This window comes from Mytilus edulis, chromosome 5 (assembly GCF_963676685.1).
Source record: "Mytilus edulis chromosome 5, xbMytEdul2.2, whole genome shotgun sequence".
Taxonomy (NCBI): Eukaryota; Metazoa; Mollusca; class Bivalvia; order Mytilida; family Mytilidae; genus Mytilus; species Mytilus edulis.
Window position 1 is genome coordinate 94,674,224 of NC_092348.1, and position 23,642 is coordinate 94,697,865.

Below are 23,642 nucleotides of genomic sequence, written 5' to 3' on the forward strand. Positions count from 1 at the left end.
AATATGTGATAAATTGTTCAAATTAAAAAAGAGAAGAATCGTCTGTTAAAAATGTTTTATGAGAATACTATATAGGTCTTTAAACAGTGTAATCTAAGTGGTATATAAGACAAAAGAAACGTACTATTACTTATGTCGGAGAAATAAAAAAATTGTTTTGAAAAGTTTTATAGCTTAATGTTTCCGATTAGTTTAAAATTATTTTTGTCAACAGTGGATGATAGGATGCATAGACAAACATACAAACAGGAAAGCATAATGCTGTCTCATATCATAGGAGGGACATAAAAATTTGTAACAATAGTTGGACAATGACTTTTAAGCTTTATATCACTAAAACTTACGATAAGAATCAATAGTGGAAACATGTACAGACAATTTACAAGTGTGCTGTTGGTGGAAACATTGTATTGAAGGGGTTAATTGGAAATCTTACAAACATGGGAAAATCAACAGAAAGGTTTGATGTAGGTTATCTGAAAGTCTGTTTTGATCAATTGCAAAGCTATTCAAACTTTGTTTAACCCCACCGCATTTTTGCGCCTGTCCCAAGTCAGGAGCCTCTGGCCTTTGTTAGTCTTGTATTATTTTAATTTTAGTTTCTTGTGTACAATTTGGAAATTAGTATGGCGTTCATTAACTGGACTAGTATATATTTGTTTAGGGGCCAGCTGAAGGACGCCTCCGGGTGCGGGAATTTCTCGCTACATTGAAGACCTGTTGGTGACCCTCTGCTGTTGTTTTTTATTTGGTCGGGTTGTTGTCTCTTTGACACATTCCCCATTTCCATTCTCAATTTTATTGTAATTTTTGCCTCTATTATTAATACAATACATAAATACTGTATAGTTATTGCAGTATTTATGTATAATCCTAATAATAGTATAAGAATCGTGGTACGAGTTCCAATGAGGTAACTCTCCATTCAAGTCACAATTTGTAAAAGAACAACCATTATAGGTCAAAGTACAGTCTTCAACAAGGAGCCTTGGCTCACACCAAAATTTAAGACAGAGCTAAGAATTCATGAATCTTATATATTAGTCATACAAATGCTAAAAATATAATTATGTGATACACAAGAAAAAATCTTCAGTCATGCACTAGATTTACAGATTTATTCGATGTAAAAATCTGATTTGTCAAGGGGAGATAACTTATTAGTAATTTGAAGAATAAAGCATATTCAATTTAGGTCTTAAAAGAGATCAGTTCAACACCTCATTTTAGAATAATAAATTTGTATTTTGTGTTAATGAAATAACTTCCTGTATTCCTGTAACTTACAGAAAAAGGTTAAAAGTATGAAAAAATTATAAATTACAGTACAGTTAATAGTTATATTCATTATGAAGGAGTGGTAAAGTCAATAAAGCCAGACTAGATATATTTCTTAGACAAAGGTTTGTGATAATGGTTTGCTATTGTGCAATTCATTGTTTCAGAATTTAAAAGATTTTAGAAAAAAAAAATCAAAATCTCACACCAAAACATTGTGCTTGGCTTACAACATCCTAAACAATGGATAACCAACCAATGGCATAAAATTATTTTGATTTTGGTGTACAACAATTAGATTACCCATAATCCTTAAGATTCTGAAACAATGAATTAGGAAAAAAAGGTCCAGTATATACCTGCAGATGAGTAATAAACTCGCCACGGTTACTAAAATTATATGTTGTTTTAAGATGATCTGGATGTAGCGCATCACCAATCAAGTCGAGTGTGCGAATTAGGTTTTGTTTTACTGATGTATCCTGACAAACCAAACGAAAATAAATACATAAAGCAAATACTACATGCAATTGATGGTTTTCCAAGAAAATGGAGAAAAGAAAAGATTTTCTCAAGAATAAATATTTTGTCTTAATTTTCAATATTTTATAATCTATAAATTTAAATCCAATTTGTACTGTCATCATCTCATAGAAATGAAATTTAAAAAAAAAGATAAATTCATATAAACAGGTTCAGAAAAAAAAGGTATGATGATTTTGAAATGTCTCTTTTTTTCCAAAAAAACTTCTTATAAAACAAGGGAGATAACTCTTTGAAGTAAATTTTACTCAAAATTTTATTTTTTATATGATACTGCATAAACTTAAATCAAATATCCCTTTGAGTCTGTGTTGTAAGTAAATATTGATCAAAAATCACATTGAAAATTACTTAAATCATTCGGGCTAAAAAAAATCATTCGGTCTAAAAAAGTTATAAATTTATCATAAAAAGTATTGATAAACACAGAAATTAACAAAAATCTCTTCTTTCTCCATTTTACATAAGATTACCATAAAAACAAACACAATTCTTAATTACCTTAACTGAAGATATGAATTTTTGCTTTGGTATGAATGAATGTGATTTCTTCATTATCTTAGGATCAAAAGCTTTTCCAATCAATTCGATTGTCCTGATTAAACATCGTCTAAGTTCTAGATTGTGCGCATCCTGTAAATAAATACTAATAAACTGATTTCATTTCAATTTAATATCCATTTTTTCTATTTTAATCCAACTTGATAAATCAACCACTTAAAAATCAATTATTCTCAAAAAAATAAACACTTTGTGTTCTGCTAATGTGTATAACCATTCACCTGTATCATTATGACAACCTCACTACTACATGTATGTATCTCACAACACTTGAGTTGTCAACAGTGTTTTTCACATAATTTTCACAATAAGGTTTCAACACATTGAAACACTTTGAGTCAATATCCAATATCCTTTTCAGAAACAGTATCAACATTATAGTTCAGATATAATTGTATTCAAACTTATAAAAGCAAACATATAAAAGTATTAATGAATTTTCCTGCAAATGATCAGTTCAATTTGAAAAGTTCAATTTGAACTTAATCTACAGCTTTTTTTCCAATTTGTTCAGCATTGAAATCATTGAAGTTCGGGTGAAATAATTCACTTCAGTTAACTTTATCTTATATTTTTGTTTCAACACCTGATACTTTTTAAATAGCTCTTCATAAAATTAAAATAAGATAGACAGCTTGCAAAACTTTTTCACACATTAGTGATTTTAGTTGTAAAACACAGTTTCAGCGTCATTTTTTACATCACACAGTTAACAAGACATTCCTATAATATTGGTTGTAGTCCATGTGTGGTCTTCAAACAATTTATAAAACTTTATCACAATGCTTCAATTCAAAATAATAAAAATGTTCACATTAATATTTTTTCCAGTATTTATTTTACATTTCCAAAACATGTGCTTTAACAAGTATCTTGCAACTTCTTCAAGTTTATAATTTAGTCAGAATGTGTGATTATACATAACTGCGTACTATATATTGCCGAATACGGTAGTTAAAATATGTGATTATAATAACACAAAAATATAATTACCTTAACATTGGCAAAGTATGGTTGAATACTTCTAAGAATTGTAGCTTCCATTCTGGACACAATGAGAGAAACTGGAGAAAATAAGGCTACAAAACCATAACACAGCATCAATGTAGCTTTTGTCCTTTCTATATCAACTTCCGACTTCTCACCCTAAAATGAAAAAACATTTTTTCATCTTTTTTTTTTACATAGAAAAATAACACTTTATTATAAGTTTAATGTGATGAATCTGAAGCATGTTTGGGATAAAACTTCATCAGCATGCTCAAACACTAAAATTTGAAAAACAAGGATCTATACCTACTTAAATACAAGAGAAACTTATGACCAAAAAGAACCTATCAAGAAACCATCTCAGATCAACATTCTCTGATAGAGTTGGAACCTTAGTTTTCTTAACGATTTACAAATTAATCATACTACTACTAGATACTATAATATCAGATCACAGTCAATACCCTTGTTGTCCTCAACAGCCTTTCTTTCATCATTTGATAATCTAATACATGGATTTGAAATATTTCAACAGGTTATGACTTCTGAAATTATAATGATCTCATTAGCAATCATACCACGTTCAATTATTTTCTTATTACAGCAACCCGGGTTTATAATTACGTTACTAATGCCATGTTTAAAACAAGGCCACTTTGAATTGTATTTAAAAAGTAATACATGTACATCTTATCTAATCAACAATATTTAAAGAAAGCAAAATTGGTAATTCCCAAACAAATAAGCATACAGAAAGATAGAGGTTACAGTAGTTTTATAAAAGAGTTGCCTTATGACAAAAATATATATAACAGAAGGCCTGTTCACATAAAGTATGTGTGACAATCAGCATCTAAATGGTGTGAGTATGAGAGGAGTCTTGCATTATATTGTGGACTAACTTGTTTTTTTGGGTACCAATTTTTGTTGATTGTGGAAAAATTGCATTTTCAAGGGTACCAATTGTAGTGGGTTGAATAAACTCATCATAGATACCAGGACTAAATTTTGTATATATGCCGACCCGCGTTTCGTCTACAAAAGACTCATCAGTGACGCTCGAACCCAAAAAAGTTAAAAAGGCCAAATAAAGTACGAAGTTGAAGAGCATTGAGGACCAAAATTCCTAAAGGTTTTGCCAAATACAGTTAAGGTTATCTATGCCTGAAGCAATTGTATTATTGTAGATATTCATTTCATGGTTTTGTCAAAGTCTACATAACAGCCAATAGAAAACTTGTACTTTGTTGACCATTTAAATACATGGTTCACATTGACCAATGAAATCCACTAAAATTGGTATCCAACAAATAATGATGAATCATCAGTACTGTATCTTCTTAATATTCAACATCAGATGGCAATTTTGAAAACAATTTCATAGAATTGTTGTTTACTGTCAAATATCAAAATAATAAATAGAAGTATAAATGAAGATAACGATGGCAAACAACAATAAAAAACACAAAATATTATACTGTTCAAATGAAGAACAACTAATAAAAACCATTAACTGAGTAGTACAGAAGAAGCCCTTATGAATCAGATAAGCCTATATTTACTGCACAAGTTGTTAATGTCAGTCTCATAAAAATTCATATCATTAACATGCTAAACTTCCATTAAAATCATAATGTTATAAATCATACAGGAGCATGAAGAAAAGATGGCCATTATTACAATAATATTTTTATTCTATACCAAGTCTGCTTAGATTTATATTTATATCTGAAGCAGGTTTACTAACCTTATTTGCAGCAAACCCTATCTATTTTCAAAACAGATTTATTGTTAGTGTGTTAACTATTTTTCATTAATTTTCAATCTGTTTGAAATGTTACATCTTCCATACATTATTAATCGTAAATTTCACTAAGTCAGAGAAATAAATTTGTAAGTCTAGTGAGAATAGCTAATAGCATTATGGAAAACCTCATCACAAATAGGCTTATAACTAAATATGTCAGATAAGACTGACCCATACATTGTACTGGTAAATAAGTTTAAAAAGTGATCTATAATTTGTAAAATCAAATCCAAATATTATATTGAACCGGAATAAAACTATGCCTATGGCATAGTCTGATGATGCTTATTATTTTGTAAAGTTAAAACAATTCAAGAATGGAAACTAATCAATTTTCAATGATTTTACTATTGTTAAGCAGCTCTAATTTATCAAATTGACACAAATATTACACTTACCTTCATAAAACTAAACAATCCTGAGGATTTTTGCTGAAGTTCTGTTTTAGCAACAGATTCTAATTTTGAAAGGACAGCATCTAAATGTGAAGCAGCACAGAATCCCATTGCTATAGCACAGCCCTGTTGATAAAAAAATATAATTCATAATGCAAAATCCAATGCTTTCATTACATTTTGTATATCACTGTACCTATTGTATATCACTGTACCTATTGTATATCACTGTACCTATTGTATATCACTGTACCTATTGTATATCACTGTATCTATTGTATATCACTGTACCTATTGTATATCACTGTACCTATTGTATATCACTTTATCTCCGGCTTAGTATATATCTAGGATTTTGATTGGTTAACGCACGTCGTTACAAAACCCATAGCCCCTGGGTGTTGCTAACCCATATCCCCGGACGTTGCTAACCATTATCCCAGGGAACTTCACGCAAATTTCCTAAGTTTTATGATTGTTCCTTGTAAAATATTGAATTCTGTAGATTATCCATGATGTTTGTAATTAAATATTTAATTCATTAACGATTTTGTCCTATAATGCCGATCATTTTCACTCATTACATTAAATGCATCACTTGACTGCCACATTTTCAAGGAATGGGGCTACTGACCTAGCTATGCAAATGACCCACGTTGACGTCACACCATCTATGACGTAACTCTCACAACATTGAGCGCCAAATTTGACTCAATCCAGTTTCTCTGTCTCCGTATTAAAAACGTCTTATATTTGACTACATGTAGGGTTCTACCAAAGGTAGTACCCTACACCCAGTAGAAACTATGTAAAATTTCCAAATTTCAATAAAACTTTTTTAGATAATGAAAAAAACGTTGTTTTCACGTTACACTTTGTACCCGAATTTCCATAAAAACTTGCCCGATTCTGACTAAGACCGGGGATAAATTCGTTATCTACGTCCATATCCGTAGATATGGATATTTTAACACCCTTCAGTACCCTGTACACCCTTCGGCTACGCCTCATGGTGTACTTGGGTACTTCAGGGTGTTAAAATATCCATATCTACGGATATGAACGTAGATAACTTATAGTATCTATTGTATATCACTGTACCTATTGTATATCACTGTACCTATTGTATATCACTGTATCTATTGTATATCACTGTACCTATTGTATATCACTGTACCTATTGTATATCACTGTATCTATTGTATATCACTGTATCTATTGTATATCACTGTATCTATTGTATATCACTGTACCTATTGTATATCACTGTACCTATTGTATATCATTGTATCTATTGTATATCACTGTACCTATTGTATATTACTGTATCTATTGTATATCACTGTACCTATTTAAATGTATTTGACAATTAAATAAATGATGCTATAGCATATCTTAATCAGTTTAAAATACATTTTAAAAAATACACAATCCTTAGATTGTACAATAGAACTGAAGGTGTATGTGTGAACTCCTCCTGTGTTCCACTCATTTCAGTTTTCATTGAACCCTATCACCAACTTATATCTTCAACAATATTTACATATTTTTAATGTTATCTTCATATTTACAGCCCTGGAAAACTCCATTTTTCTTTTCACTGCTCACAAGAACTATAACTCTACCAATTGAAAACATTGAAACAACAAGTTCTGAAATTGTTGCATAGAAGGATATTCAGAGTCCTAAACTAAGTTACATGATGCAAAAAATAAAGCAACAATTTTCAATAAAGTCTTAAAAAATCAAATGAACCTACCTCTCTCTCTGTCTGATCTGAATGTTTCACTGAACCAAATATTAAATCTAAATGTTTTCCTACAAAATCTTTCTTTGTTGATTTTCTTGTAATCACACCGAGACATTTATACATGAAGTTCTGGAATACAATAAAAACTTTTGTCGACATCATAATCAGATTAATTAATTCAAAAACTGTCTTCTCTGCAGTAATGCAATAATTATAATTAAAACATGAATGTGTCCCAAGTACATGAATGCCCCATCCACACTATCATCATCTATGTTCAGTGGAACGTGAAAATGGGATAAAATCTCTTATTTGGCATTAAAATTAATAAGATCCTATCATAGGGAACATGTTTACTAAGTTTCAAGTTGATCGGACTTCAACTTCATCAAAAACTACCTGGACCAAAACTTTAACCAAAACGGGACAGACAGACGAACGGACGGACGGACGATTGAACAGACAGAGGCACAGACCAGAAAACATAATGCCCATAAATGGGGCATAAAAATGTATAATGCAGTTTACTGATTACTGATACACAATGAGTGCTTTTGGAATAATCTTCATTGATTAGGTACTAAATCCATTGGATGTTTGACGTGAACGGCTCCCATAAACCAGGAGCCTGAAATTCAGTGTTTGTCGTTTGCTGTTGTTGTGTTATGTATTAGTTTTTTGGGTATTTTTTAGCTCATTGGATATAAGATACTGACAGGAAATATGAGCCCATATACCCTTCAAAGATCCTGAATAAAATATATCTATGTCCTTTTTCTTAGAACAATACACCTTATCCCTATTTGCCTGCCATTACTAAACATCAAAACGGTTCACATAAAATTTTGACGTCATAAACAAAATATCTGACGCCACAATGGAAAAGTGATTGCTGTATGACGTCAATATTTCAAGTGGGACAGATTCTCAGGTCAACCGTCACAGATTCCCTGATGGCGATAAGGTGTATAATTACATATAACTATCTTACCTTTTCATCAGGATAATTATTATACATAGGTATCTGTTGTCCGAATACTTCTCCAAGCTCAGCTATCCATTCTTCATTGTCTACAACATCTAAACTTTTACTTAGCAACTGAAAATGAAGTCAAATAATTCTATCATGATAATCTTTGCTTCAACAAATGCATGTGAATTAGTTAATTACAATTTATCAATTAAAATCATTATAACAGATATCAAGGAATCATCCTAATAATGGAATTTCAATTTTAAAATGTTTGTTTTTCATACCTGAGCCTCCTCATGGGATTTTTGATTATGATTTCTTGACCATTATAGTGATTATTTGATTACCAGACCAAATATTTGATGACAATTTGATTATTTGATAATCTAGGACTGTATTTTTGATTATTTGATTATCTTGTCTAAAAAAATTAATTAATGATTACGTGATTACATTGGCTAACAATTTGTGATTATGTGATTACTTGGACACCCCCATGAGGGGCCTCATACCTTAAGAGACAAATCCTCCCAATTCTTCTGGTTCCAAGTATCTTCTTTACTGGCATCTAAAATAAAACCATAGAGGTCAGCTTCACAAGTATTCAATAAATATGTTTAAACCAAAAACAACATGTGTAGCTATTTATGAACTGGCTAGGAATACAATAAAGGGAGGAAGAACATAAGTTTTACAATTCATAAAAATAAAAAGTAATTTGTAGTGAAAAATATTTTTCAAAAAGAAGCATAATTAACTGTTGAATTTCAGTTACAATGTCTAAATTCAACTGATGTCAAGGTTAAACAATACCTGTATGTCCTCATTTAATGAATTTTATGTAATATTTAGTTTATCTATCATACTGTATAGCGGGTTATTTTCAGTTATTTTCACGGGTGTAAAATTTTGCGATTTTCATTGAATAAGGTATACGAAATATTTTGGCAGATTCAAAACTTTTATCAATACCTTTGAATGTGCCGTTTTAAATTGTTGGAATTTATTTTGGCCATTTTGTTCTATTCGCAAAAATAAGCAAAAATTTGCACCCCTGTAAAATAACCTGTTGTACAGTATATAAAATTTCTTAAAAAACAGATATTCCTGACACTAGATATAAACCTGATTACTGGAGTGTAAAAAAAAAGGTAATAGGCTATACATCTTACAAAACATACATAGCTGGCTATGCCATATTGTGGTATGGGTTTAGCTCATTGTTGAAGGATATACAATTACCTATAGTTCCTAACTTCTAGGTCATTTTAGTTGCCTGTGGAAGGTTGTCTCATACCACATCTTATTTTCATAAACTTTCACACTGATGAGTCTTATGTAGACAAAACACGGATTGGCATATTAAATTATAATCCTTCTACCTTTGATAATTATTCAAACACACATCAACTAATACCATGTCTCAAATCAATTTATTATGTTTCATTGTTTGTAAACACTCATTAAACAATGCTCAAGGGCAAATATCTCACCTTCCAAATACTGGATTAGTTTAGGTATAACAGTGTCCCATAGCTCTACCAGATTTTCATTTAAATTAGGAACCAGTCCCTGCATTAATGTGAGTACATGAATCCCTCTGTTTCTACCATTTTGTGGTCGTCCTGCTAGTACCATCAGTCTAGCTATCAAAGCTTCCGGTTTGGGAATATTAGCTGAAAATTTTAAAATAATTGAAACATATTTATTATATTTTCTTAAAGGAAAGCTAAGTGTTTACACCACAGACGCGGATCCAAAGGGGGGTTCCGGGGGTTGGAACCCTCCCTTTTTTTTGGACGATCAATGCATTTGAATGGGGACATGTAGTTGGAACCCCCCTTTGTCCTGGGTTAGGAACTCCCCTTTTTTAAATGGCTCCACCCCTGCACCTAAAGTACTTCTGGTAAACAACTTTATTTAATAGCTTTCCTTTTAGAATGTGGTCTTTGCCCAATGTCTGAAGGATGTTTATTCTGCTAGTACCATCAGTCTGGCTATCAAAGCTTCTAGTTTGGGAAAATTTTACAATAAATGAAACATATTTTTCTTAAAGGAAGACTATTAAATGGTTTACACCTAAAGTACTGGGCTTTAGATGTTCTAAATTTTGGTGTAGAACAAAATGATAAATTGGTTTATAAAACTGAATTTATATCCAAATACACTGCATGGAATTGTCTATAATATGTTCACTCTTGTAAACAACTTTCTTCAATAGCTTTTCTTTAAGTATGTGGTCTTTTCCCAATGTCTGAAGCCTGTGTATTGTTCTGTAGTGGCACAGATGGCTATGTTATCATTCTTTTGACTTTGGTGTATAGCTGTCTCATTCATTTCTTAAATTGGGATGATACTCCTGTATTACATTATTGTACAAAAAAGTTTTTATATTTCTAGTTTTTAGATTTTAGGCTATTTATAATTGGGAAACCTATGTTAAGAGTGATGTTTCAAAAATTTGTGTAGATGACTGATTGATTGATTGTTGGTTAACATCCAGTGGCAAATATTTTATTTCTTTTCAGGATATCCATGAAAGAAGAAGACTGAAAAACAGAACCAAAAACACTTTTTCTACATAAGGAATTTTAAAATTATAAAAATTTCTTGAAGTAAAAGGATTGATTGATTGACTGACTGTTGGCTGCTTAATGTCCAGTGGCAAATACATATAGGAGGATTTACAGACAGTAATTAGAGGCCATTATGTGATAAATTATATTATTCTATTTGAAAAAAAAAAGAAAAACACTTTCCGAATGTGTATTTAAGATGAAGCTTTGAAATGATTCATTTTATAATATGAAAAAGTAGAAGTGCCTAACTGATGAGAGCAATGCTGAAATAGTAATTTAAGTTGGTTTGTTACAGCAATAGTAAGCTTTGATATATAACTAACCTTGAGTTTCAAAATCTATCTCATAATCTTCTGTTTGTTCTTTCCTTTTTTTAGTAGCCAAGTGAGACAAACATTTGCATACTACTCCTTGAGCCTCTGTATATTGTTCAGGGACAATTAATTCTAATAAATATGGCCATAAAACCTAAATATACATAAAAAATAAATTGAAACATTTTAATAAACATGCTCAATAACTAAGTTCCTGTCTAAGTCAGTATATAGTCAATAGTTCAGCCCATAAGCCAAAGGTTTGTAATTTTGTTGAAAGATTGTTGAAATTGTTAATAATTAGAATGAAGACATTCTTGAGTTTATTCTCAAAAAACCTTTGCAATACACATTAAATGATGTGACTAATTTTCAAGTTTAGTCTCAAAATTTTCTTTAGTTTTCTAAATATTTTTTTTTTTCTTTTCTCCTCTTTGCAATTTCTGTTGAACACTGTCACTGTAACGGAATACTGTAAATTCAGAAGTTATTGCCTGCATATGTTATTGCCATTAATGAAGAATGGACAAAATTATGAGAATAATTAGAAAGCCAGAAGGACAGAGGAAAAGACAAACAGAAGGACAGATGGAAAGACAGACAGAAGGATGGATTGAAAGACAGAAAGAAGGACAGACGAAGACAGATCTAGACAGACAAATGGATGGATGGAAAGACAGACAGAAGGACAGACTAAAAGACAGACAGAAGGACAGACTAAAAGACAACCAGAAAGACAGATTAAAAGACAGACAGAAGGACAGACTAAAAGACAGACAGAAAGACAGATTAAAAGACAGAAAGAAGGACAGATGGAAAGACAGACAGAAGGACAAATGGAAAGACAGACAGAAGGACAGACTTAATGACAGACAAAAGAACCGAGGGAAAGACAGACAAAAGGACAGATTGAAAGACAGAAAGAAGGACAGATGGAAAGACAGACAGAATGACAATAAAAAGAGACACAACCAAGGTTGATATTTAGGCACCGATTGCGCTTGGTTAGGGACATAATAAACCTTCAATCATTTTTGAATTAACAGTACTTGTGAAAAGTAACGTTTAATATTATCTTACATGTTCCATATCCTCCACTGTGGTTGTCAGTAACTGTAAAACATGATCACACATGGTACGTAACGCTTGGTTAGACACATACTCAGGATCGGGAGACTTTTTACCCTGAAATATAAACAAAACAATAATCATGTATGGTAGATAAAAAAAATGCAAGAGCTATGGCTATTAAAAATTAAAAAAAAAATTGCAAAAAATTTAATCCAGGTGAAAAATTCTATAAGAGAATCTGTCTTGCATTAAATCTAATAGATTTGATTATTTTTTTTATTTTCTTTACATTATTCATGTGTCAAGTGACACTAGTACTGGTTCTACCAACAAATCTAAAAGTAGCTTAACAGATAGGTGTGTTACTAATCAATCTCTTTCAAATGGGCAATGAATTATTTTTCAGTAGTAAAAAATATACTATCTATTAAATCCACCTTGCTTACTGGTATGCTTAATTTACCGGAGGGTCATTTTTGAGAGCAGACTGTTTAAACTTAGCGAAGGTTCATTTTTTGAGAGCAGACTGTTTATTAAAACTTACAGGAGGATCATTTTTGAGTGCAGACTGTTTAATGATGAACTCTATCATTTGTTGTCCTCCTTCAAGTTCTAGATAACCGTGATGTGCCATGGCAATTACAACCTGGGCAAATACTTTCTTCAGCTGCAAAGAGATATGTTACACTCATACACTAATAAAATAAATATCAAAATATGATGCTTATTTTAATAACAATGTCACTGATAATGTTGTAACCTGTCCAAGGTTAGGGGGCAGTGCTGAGCTGAGAGATCATACATTTGTTTAAACTAACCACATTTTTTCTGTGCCTTTCCAAAGTCAGCAGCAACCATTAGTCTAGTGCCTGCTGTTAGTTACTGTCTGCCATATATACCTGTTTGTTTTAGTGATATTATCGTGGATTCATTATTATTCATTGGGTATCAATTTCATGGATGTCGTTGATATAGTATTAAAGATGCATTGAATATTGCACTAACTGATTTTTTAAAAAGTTGTGGTTAAAAATCCTTAATAAGCAGATTTTGTATAAGTTGTCATGATTACCTTGTTATTCTGTTCACTGAGCATCATTTTCAGACCAGACACAACTACTTCCTGTTTGTCTTGCATGGATTCGGCTAGAAATAAAATATAATATAAAACATTTATAATATTTTGTAAACAGAATGGTCTTTTGATTCTTTTTTTTTATTTTTAACTTTTTAACTGGTCATTGATTCTTTGAAATATTTGTATGTTAACAAACTCTTGCAACTTCTCTACACCAGTTACTTTGATTGTTAACTATTTAAGGAGGGTCCTAATGGGGTACTTTCATGAAGAATAACGATAAAAACTCTTGCTGAATAACGTTGACAGTAATGTTTGGTGCATGACAATAAAATATGTTGGTAATATCAGCCACTGAATTTAAGTAATTAATCATTAGTTTGGACAAAGTTCCTTTCAGTGATCAGAAACGTAGAATTAGTTATTACCAGAAATGAGTTGCCACCATAAAAGGTCAATTCACTTTTTCAGAATCTGAAGGACTATGGGTAATCTCATTGTTTCAAAATGAAAATAATGTTAAGTCATTGGTTGAATTTCTATTGTTTATCATAAAATTGAGAAAGGAAATGGGGAATGTGTCAAAGCCACAACAACCCGACCACAGAGCAGACAACAGCCAAGGCCACCAATGGGTCTTCAATGTAACGAAGATTCTGAAAGCGCTAACAATTTATCAATAATATATGTACCACATATTTTTGATAACTTTTGTTTGTGTATAGAATTTTAAACATTTGGAATTTGATATATGAAGATAAAAACACTTGCCAAGAATACACTGTCTAGATAACTTACTTGCAGCATTTATAAGATGTTTGAACACTGTCAGCATTCCTATTTTCATCTTCTCATTTCCACTCTCCAGCTTTGATAATAAAATGCCAGTCAATTTACCAGAAAATGACCTGGCTGTAAAATATACATAATCATGAAACATAACTATCAAAAATACTGCTAGATGATTCAATAACTGTTGTTAAAACAAAGGTATATGGCAAATCAAAAACAGTAAATACTGGTAAGGGTAAGACTCTTTTTATTCTACCTGTAAGGAAAAAGAAATTGATCACTGATTTTATAATTATTACACTAGATAAAAATCAACATGTGCCTTTCTGTCATAAGCTATCATACAGAAAAGGTGTAGAAAAGTTAACATATTTTTATTGTGTATAAAAAAAAATGACTGTATGTTTGGTATAAATCAATCCCGTTCAATTTTTTTAAAATAACAATTTCCAAAAGATAAAAATACAATATCTTAAGGAACCCATCAAAGATGTATGATTACAAAACAGCTGCAAATGTAACAATATCATTCAACTATTGTGGATTCATTCTTATGCATTATTTGAAAACCAATTTTTTATGGATTTTGTTGGTACAGGTGAACCACGAAATAAGATGTTAAAAATGACAAATTTTCTATTGGCTTGTATGCAAACTTATGCAAAACCAAGAATTTGAATATCCCTCATATGCAAGTTTTCCTTAATTCACGAAAATTGGTACCCAGGAAAATAAATGAATCCACAGTAATGAATAACAGCAATTATTCTTAACTAAACTTACCTATAATAGCCAAACATCTGAGAACTTCATTATGATTCTTTATGCTTTGCGGATTTTTGTAGTCTGGTGGATTAATTATCTGTAAAAAAAAAAAAGGGGGGGGGGAGTCATTTTACATTCACTTTTTTATCATTGTATGTTAAAAATCAGTAAAAACAAATCTGTAAGTCAGACAACAGGTAAAAAGGCCAATATTTATAAAATCTTACACATGTTTTACATTTTAAATTTAAAAAGCAGATTATCTCCCTTGAATGATTATCCTTGCAATTATAATCATTTTAAAACATTCAAGACCAAAACATGTCAATGTGATTAGAATAAGGAATCCTATATGAATCCTATTCTACACTTCACTGATATGACGAGGCGATGATGAAAACTATGCATATGTGAGCAAATTTGTCAAGAAAGGGAATCATTTTTTTTAATTGCTATGACATAGAACTACATCAAACTACATTAAATATAACCAATTTTCATTTCATACTTGTGGGAAAAGAAATCCTAAAACTGTATCCAGGTTTGGTTCTAACACTGTATTTCCTTCTATACAAACTGCATCTAATACACTGCACAATCCCTAAAATAGAAATTAACAATAAATTTAAATACAGTATATAGCTAAATTAGACCTGATAAATTACACAAATATACTTCTTTAAAAATGAGAACATGAATTCAAACATTAAATTCAAAGGGCTATAAATAATTTCACAAAATAAAAATGAATACACTTCCAAATTATTATTATAATGAAAATTTTAATGATTATCTCCCCTTACAAAATTGTTTATTATTGCCATTTTACTCTGAAACAAACAAACTAATCCAAAATCCTTTAAAAAAATTTGAACAATTTAACATGTTATATTTTACCATACCTTATAATAATCTAAACCTGGAAATAATCATAAATTGTATGGCTGTCTTTTCTGTATGCAGTATTTATCAAGTCAAGATGAGCTATTGTTCACTTAATTTGCAGTTTCTGAGAGAAATACAACAAATATTCCATAGAATTGATGCGAAGCCAGATTAAATGCAAAAGACTCTTCCTTTAGAGTGGGGGGTATGATAAATTCTTATATACCTACCTGGGTAACATGAATTGGTTCTGGATGCTTTTTGTACAATCCTAAAATAACCTGTAGAATTTTTGGCAATTGTTCTTCCAGTTTATCTCTGGCCATTAAATGACACATGTTCCCAATAGCTTCAACAATAGCTACTCTCAACTGAAAAATAATAACCAAGTTGATTATAGATCTTTTGAGCTGCGTCGGATAGAGATAGACCTTATGCAAGTGTACGTAAATATGTACATGACTGTATTAAACTCTGATTGATTTGATACACAAAGAATTATCTCTTGTATAGAAATAAAGTGAAACAATTCAGGTCTATAAAAGTATGAAAGGACCTACATGTATAAAGGAAATCATAAATGCACATTTAAAAAACATATGTTGCTTACAATTATACTTAAAATGCATTAACCTAACCCTTAATTTGATTTACTGTGGATTCATAATTATTCGTTGATTACCAATTTTCGTTGATTTTGTGGGTACTAATAAATAAACAAACTTTAATTTTCAACGATTACACACTTGCCAAAAGGTTGTATGCAGACATTGTCAAAATCATGAAATGAAATACCCACAAAAATGCAAGTTTTTCTAAATCCACGAAAAATAAATGAATCCACAGTATGGATAATTGGTTTTATTGAATCTTTCATTCATTATCTTAATCTAAATTCAGAAGGAATATTGATGAAATTATATTTTTTGGGATGACCTGAAAATTTGCAAACACAATTTACTTTAAATTGTAAAAATATTTGAATTAGCTCTCGCCGCAATATAGCCTTTTTGAGCTAATGTGGCGTAAAGCAAACAACTATCAATCAATCACATCTTTAAATTTTATACAAATTAAAACAACTTCCTTTTTTATGTGCTTCATTTCAAAGCACCTCTGTTAACATATTTGACCTACTTTCATTTCCTTCGTTATATGTAACCAGGAGTTAAACAAAACATCAAATGCTGATCCTATTTCCTGTTCAAATCTTTCTTTTGATACTGAGGGATCTGGGGCCTTGTCAGTATTGGCACAATAGTCTATGATGGCCTCACTAAATTTTGATATTGCTGGAAGAAAAAAGATAATTATGAAGTGATGCAAAATATTCTACCATACATGTACATTCAAATGTTGATTTAGTTCAGTTGTTGTCATTTGTTGATGTGTATTCATAAGCATTTCTCGTTTCATTTTTTTTAATATATATTAGACAGTTGATTTTCCTGAAAGAATGGTTTTACACATGTCATTTTTAGGGCCCTTTATAGCTTGCTGTTCGTTGTGAGCCAAGGCTTCATGTTGATGACCATACTTTGACCTGTAGTGGTTTACTTTTACAAATTTATATGTTCATTAGTTTGGTAGAAATCCAGGATAGTTTAAGAGTGTTAAAAGCTGCTGCCACCCACAAAGACGTAATGAAGGATTGGTATGTCTTGCTTTTTCGACAAAATTGGAGGCTCAACAATAAAATGTCATATGAAAGTCATTACCTGATGAAAATACCCATCTCATATTTTCATGTTTGGCCATCCCTAACATGGGTAACATTGTTCCTAACACTGCAGTCAAATGTGGAACCATTCCATACACTGAAATACAAATACAATTTATCATAATTACTAATACATTGTATCACAAAGTTCTAAAAAAAATCAATCTTTTTACCTTCAAAAATATTGAAGATAACCAAAGAGTATTTTTTTAACATCCGTCTTTCCCCAAAAACACACCAGAAAACATCTGAAGTCATTGGAACTTTATTAACCTAATCATATATTTCTGATAGTTTTCTTCTCATATTTTTAAGCTTGAAAAGGTGACCTATTCCAGCTGTACGTTCTATCACCCTGTATATAGGAAGTGCCCCCCTTATTATTATTCAGGTTATTTTTTAATTGGAAGGTCAAGAAAGTGGATCACTTACAAAAAATTAGTTGATTTACACATAATTATAACCTACCATTAGATGTGGCTAAGTTTCCTATGGTCTGGATCACAAAGAAATGAGGTAAAATTCCTGGTTGAAATCTTTGTAACATTTCATCCATAACTTCATCACAAAATCTGGCTCCCAAGGAAACCAGGACACCACTTGCAGCTGTCTGCCATTCTGGCATTACTTCCTATTATCAAAACAGAAAATAATATTTCAATAGCAAGATTGCTCCTCTTTCCCTTATTTTAACAATGTTGAACAGGTTTTGATAAATTCTGTTAAATATTTTGATGATGTAAGTTAGCAGTAACATACACAGATAAGTTGATACATTGTCTTTTTAAAATTTTCATAAAACTGCTTAAAATAACAATCTGTTTGGAAACAGAAACACATAAACTTTTTGGGGCCTAAATGCATTGTTTTTTTGATAAATGGTAATTTTTTCAGCCATTAATGTTATCATTGTCTCATGGAACTCACTCTCCCCTTTTCTGCCTTCATATTTACCTTTGAAACAGTCAGTTCCATAGCAGCTTGTTTAATGACATCTACAGCTAATGGTGGCTCCAGCTCGCTCAGTGTTTCCTTTATAATCCTTTCCATACATTGTAACAACACAACTCTGTGGCCAGTTTGAAGCTAAAAGTTAAAAGAGTTCTTTTTTAAATCAGTTTTCAATGTTTCTGTAACAGGATCTGAATATTTAGATCGATGAAAAGAAATGATTTAGAAATGTGCTTCTAAATTATATTTTTTTCATGACTATTAATGACCTATAAATAAATGATTTATTGATTTTTTACCATTAGCAATTTTTCTATGCAAATGACAGACCTTATTCAAACTCAATGTGGTTACAAATTTATGCAACTCACACAGGTCAACAGATTCCCTAATTTAAAGGGTTGACCATATTTCTATACAATAGTCAACTCTTGGGTTGTGAATTAAACGTTGTATTAGAGCTAATGAAAAAGCAAAAATTACATCATAATAGAGCAAAAAAGACAACATCATAGTTGTTTTTTCAATGGTTTAAAAACTACAACTCAGTTTCAACAAGTTCAAATAGAAACTTCTATTGGTAATATTTTCTTAGAACCATATAATTTTTATTTTATTTTAACAATTCTTCTTATTAACATGATTAATTTAGCTTATCAAACCGCTGTGACAAAAATGATATATCCTCCATTTATAACTGTTTAATATAGAAATCATTACTTTGTTGTGCTTCTTTAGGTAAGAATATGCAGAGCTTAAGACAAGTGCTGGCCTCTTCTTTCCAAGGTCAAACAAAGCATCACAGATCTGGTCCCTGCAGTCTGCTTCCCTGTCGTAGGCAGCATCAATCATGGCCATGGCCAAGTCTTAAACAAATCAAATAAATCAAATAAACACATAGTGATTCAATTCAAAATAAAGTGTACAGGCCATGTCTTAAACAGATCAAATAACTCAAATAAACACATGGTGATTCAATTCAAAATAAAGTGTACAGGCCAAGTCTTAAACAGATCAAATAACTCAAATAAACACATGGTGATTCAATTCAAAATAAAGTGTACAGGCCATGTCTTAAACAGAACAAATAAATCAGATAAACACATGGTGATTCAATTCAAAATAAAGTGTACAGGCCATGTCTTAAACAGAACAAATAAATCAGATAAACACATGGTGATTCAATTCAAAATAAAGTGTACAGGCCAAGTCTTAAACAGATCAAATAAATCAGATAAACACATGGTGATTCAATTCAAAATAAAGTGTACAGGCCAAGTCTTAAACAGATCAAATAAATCAGATAAACACATGGTGGTTCAATTCAAAATAAAGTGTACAGGCCATGTCTTAAACAGATCAAATAAATCAGATAAACACATAGTGATTCAATTCAAAATAAAGTGTACAGGCCAAGTCTTAAACAGATCAAATAAATCAGATAAACACATGGTGGTTCAATTCAAAATAAAGTGTACAGGCCATGTCTTAAACAGATCAAATAAATCAGATAAACACATAGTGATTCAATTCAAAATAAAGTGTACAGGCCAAGTCTTAAACAGATCAAATAAATCAGATAAACACATGGTGGTTCAATTCAAAATAAAGTGTACAGGCCATGTCTTAAACAGATCAAATAAATCAGATAAACACATAGTGATTCAATTCAAAATAAAGTGTACAGGCCAAGTCTTAAACAGATCAAATAAATCAGATAAACACATGGTGGTTCAATTCAAAATAAAGTGTACAGGCCATGTCTTAAACAGATCAAATAAATCAGATAAACACATGGTGGTTCAATTCAAAATAAAGTGTACAGGCCAAGTCTTAAACAGAACAAATAAATCAGATAAACACATGGTGATTCAATTCAAAATAAAGTGTACAGGCCAAGTCTTAAACAGATCAAATAAATCAGATAAACACATGGTGGTTCAATTCAAAATAAAGTGTACAGGCCATGTCTTAAACAGATCAAATAAATCAGATAAACACATGGTGGTTCAATTCAAAATAAAGTGTACAGGCCAAGTCTTAAACAGAACAAATAAATCAGATAAACACATGGTGATTCAATTCAAAATAAAGTGTACAGGCCAAGTCTTAAACAGAACAAATAAATCAGATAAACACATGGTGATTCAATTCAAAATAAAGTGTACAGGCCAAGTCTTAAACAGATCAAATAACTCAAATAAACACATGGTGATTCAATTCAAAATAAAGTGTACAGGCCATGTCTTAAACAGATCAAATAAATCAGATAAACACATAGTGATTCAATTCAAAATAAAGTGTACAGGCCATGAAGTGTGCCTTTTATAGATTACTATGCGGTATGGGCTTTGCTCATTGTTGAAGGCCGTACGGTGACCTATAGTTGTTAATGTCTGTGTCATTTTGGTCTCTTGTGGATAGTTGTCTCATTGGCAATCATACTACATCTTCTTTTTTATATAAGCAGATTACATTTATTTCAGTGATATAGATTTGCAATAATATTTAACATCTTTTAATTGATGGTTCTATATATTCCTTGAATGTCAACATGGTCAATGGAGGTGTAACAGAACTGAATTGAGCATTATTTGTAAATGTATGCAACATATTTATCCAGGGACATATTTTTTTCTAAATGTGCATTTGCCAAATGACATCAAAAGAAAGCTACAAAAGTATCAAATCAATAGACCACTTTTGAGTTGTGTCCTTCACTTGACAAGTTTGTCAATTGTGTACACATTTCTGATGTCATTATATACAGATCAAGGGGATCGCCTGTATACCTGCTCTATCAAAGTTCATCAAGCATCTTTGTGATCATCATTAACACAGGATAAACTAGCATGACTAGAACATGTAGATATATCATTTGTTCTGTAAATACTTAATCACAATTCCCTAATGACAGTGCTTGTTTTCAATCATAAGACTTTAATTTGCCAATTAAATAATTCATGCAATATTGCATTTAAATTTTTTCAACCAATTGCTCAACATACATGTAGGAACTGAAGTGACAATACCCCTAAACATGCACGAATAATATTCATTAAAACCAAAGTTTTTGACAGAAAAGCAACAAATTTGAAAGTTGTCTATTCAATTCGACAAATTAAACACACAATCAAAATTCCAAGATGATAAGACAGAATGCCACCACATCTCAAATAAATATTCTCCAGTAAATTCTCTACCAAACATTCTGCATATGTACCACATGTTTGCATGTGTAACTGGAGAGCATGATTCTACTTGCAAAATCGCATGTCTCCTCCAGGACTTGAACCCTGGACCTCTGTGTTACAAGACAGTGCATTAACTGACTGAGCTACAGAAGTACAAAAATGTACTTCCTTAGCACAACTGCTTACGGCTGACTAAGTATCTACCCCATGTTCTAAGGGAAGCAGTCCCGTCACACTTCCCCCACCTCAAGAATCATCATACCATTATGACTCTACCACATACATACCCTAGCTAGAATTCCTCTCTAACCACCATGGATTTTTTAGTTGGGCGCCAATGTAACTGGAGAGCATGATTCTACTTGAGAAATTGCATGTCTCCACCGGGACTTGAACCTGGGACATCTGTGTTACAAGGCAGCCTGTTAACCGACTGAGCTAAGGGTGCTATAAACAGTTTCGTATAAAAAACTAGGGGTTATTCCCCAACTAAAAATAGACATGGAGGGAAGTCCATTTTTATCAACATAATTGGTGAAAAAGTATCATTTTTTTTGTATTTGGTGGTAAAGATATGTTAATTAACTTCAATTAAAACAGGTTAGATGATTAAAATAATTTAAAAAATTAGATTAAATATTCATGTTTTGAGGGGAGTCTGTTTTTTTGGCAGTGAAAATTCAAAACTTATTTGCAGCCACTGTAGCTCTTTTCGGAGCAGGCGAACGTACCCTGAAGCATGAATTTTTTGAAAGACCAGGTAAAAATCTATGAAATTCATACAACTTTGATAATGAAAAATGTGCAGGTATCATGTTTTCAGGGGTGTGCACATTACCTGATTTCAGGTTTTTTAAGCTTAAATTAGGCAATGTTTTTCCCAGTTTCTCTGGATAAAACTTTTTTATACTATTAAAAGTACACTTTTTTTTTTATTCCATTATAAACTAGAGAACATTCTGATTCCAGTGATATCTAGTTTTATACAGGTATCTTTATTAATCAGTCCACCACTAAGGGTCACTTATACATGGTCCCTCAAAATATGACGTCATAGAAAAAAACTGTTGATTGCACCCTAAAGAAGTACTTCCTTAGCTCAACCGCTTATGGCTGTATCTAAGTATCTACCACATGTTCTAAGGGAAGCAATCCCGTCACACTTGTGTGTCTGTTTTATGTTTTTGTTACATGTATGTCTGTCAAACATTTTATAAATACTTATCGCTTAAAAAAATGTAGCATAATGTTGATATTCATCATTCTGCCTCTGAAGAAGGTTTATGAAAGACCAATACCATTCAGCTTATAAATGATCACCAAATCATGTGTTTTGGCATTGCCTACTTTTTATTTGTCATCACTTTTTGTGGTATTATTGGAATATTATAAAGCCTATGAAAAAATATCCACCAGAGTTAAAGATTGTTAATATGTGAAAGTATACAAATTAGGGTAATAGGTATTTGACTAAAAACTTTTCATTTTACTGCAACCGGATGAACATCAACTGAATGCATTTTACATTTCGGTTTTGAGGCGGAGCCAGCTGGAAAATCCCTTTCTTTGCTAATATCAAAGGAAATACTGTACCATCGACTTGGCCACCCGTATTCCGAATTGCATCATCGTCTACTCCAGGCATTATCATGAAATGACATTCGCTATAAAACAGAAAAAACTCCCCTTAAATCATGCAAACTTTCAACATCATGTGACTGTGTTTTTACAGAATAATACTTCCGGTTAGTGTTTTTTTCTAATTTACGAGTCAATTACCGGATAGACCCAATATATTTCATCCGTATTATTTAGAGTTCTCCCCCCTATGTCTTCAGAAAATTTGATTTTGATTTTTGGTGTTTTTTAAAACGCCAACTTTAAGCACCACATTTATGCTATTTCGTGGCGGTCAGTTTTTATTAGTGGATGACGGAGTACCCGGAGAAAACCACCGACCTTCGATAGGAAAACTTACAATCCTAGTCGAGTGCAC

The 23,642-nt window shown here is 31.4% G+C and overlaps 1 protein-coding gene across 7 annotated transcripts in view; it reads right to left on the reverse strand.

Annotated features, from left to right (window-relative positions):
• LOC139525598 (maestro heat-like repeat-containing protein family member 1) overlaps positions 1-23,397 on the reverse strand; it is a 39,997-nt gene extending 16,600 nt beyond the window's left edge. For 3 of the 7 annotated variants that reach the window (XM_071321099.1, XM_071321098.1, XM_071321097.1), the window contains exons 1-21: positions 23,240-23,397; positions 19,173-19,318; positions 18,456-18,587; positions 17,970-18,132; positions 17,500-17,598; positions 16,919-17,073; positions 16,012-16,152; positions 15,405-15,497; positions 14,915-14,993; positions 14,138-14,251; positions 13,334-13,407; positions 12,806-12,928; positions 12,271-12,375; positions 11,200-11,344; positions 9,791-9,973; positions 8,810-8,865; positions 8,316-8,423; positions 7,334-7,453; positions 5,578-5,700; positions 3,376-3,528; positions 1,638-1,760 (exon numbers count right to left, since the gene is read on the reverse strand). In XM_071321099.1, the coding sequence (XP_071177200.1) occupies positions 1,638-1,760; positions 3,376-3,528; positions 5,578-5,700; positions 7,334-7,453; positions 8,316-8,423; positions 8,810-8,865; positions 9,791-9,973; positions 11,200-11,344; positions 12,271-12,375; positions 12,806-12,928; positions 13,334-13,407; positions 14,138-14,251; positions 14,915-14,993; positions 15,405-15,497; positions 16,012-16,152; positions 16,919-17,073; positions 17,500-17,598; positions 17,970-18,132; positions 18,456-18,587; positions 19,173-19,318; positions 23,240-23,297 (2,493 nt within the window). In that variant the 5' untranslated portion in view covers positions 23,298-23,397. Of the gene's footprint in view, positions 1-1,637; positions 1,761-2,322; positions 2,455-3,375; positions 3,529-5,119; positions 5,141-5,577; positions 5,701-7,333; positions 7,454-8,315; positions 8,424-8,809; positions 8,866-9,790; positions 9,974-11,199; positions 11,345-12,270; positions 12,376-12,805; positions 12,929-13,333; positions 13,408-14,137; positions 14,252-14,914; positions 14,994-15,404; positions 15,498-16,011; positions 16,153-16,918; positions 17,074-17,499; positions 17,599-17,969; positions 18,133-18,455; positions 18,588-19,172; positions 19,319-23,239 lie in introns of all 7 variants that reach the window. The other 4 variants (XM_071321094.1, XM_071321095.1, XM_071321093.1 and 1 more) reach the window with 4 other exon arrangements.
• Between the last annotated feature and the right edge of the window lie 245 nt (positions 23,398-23,642).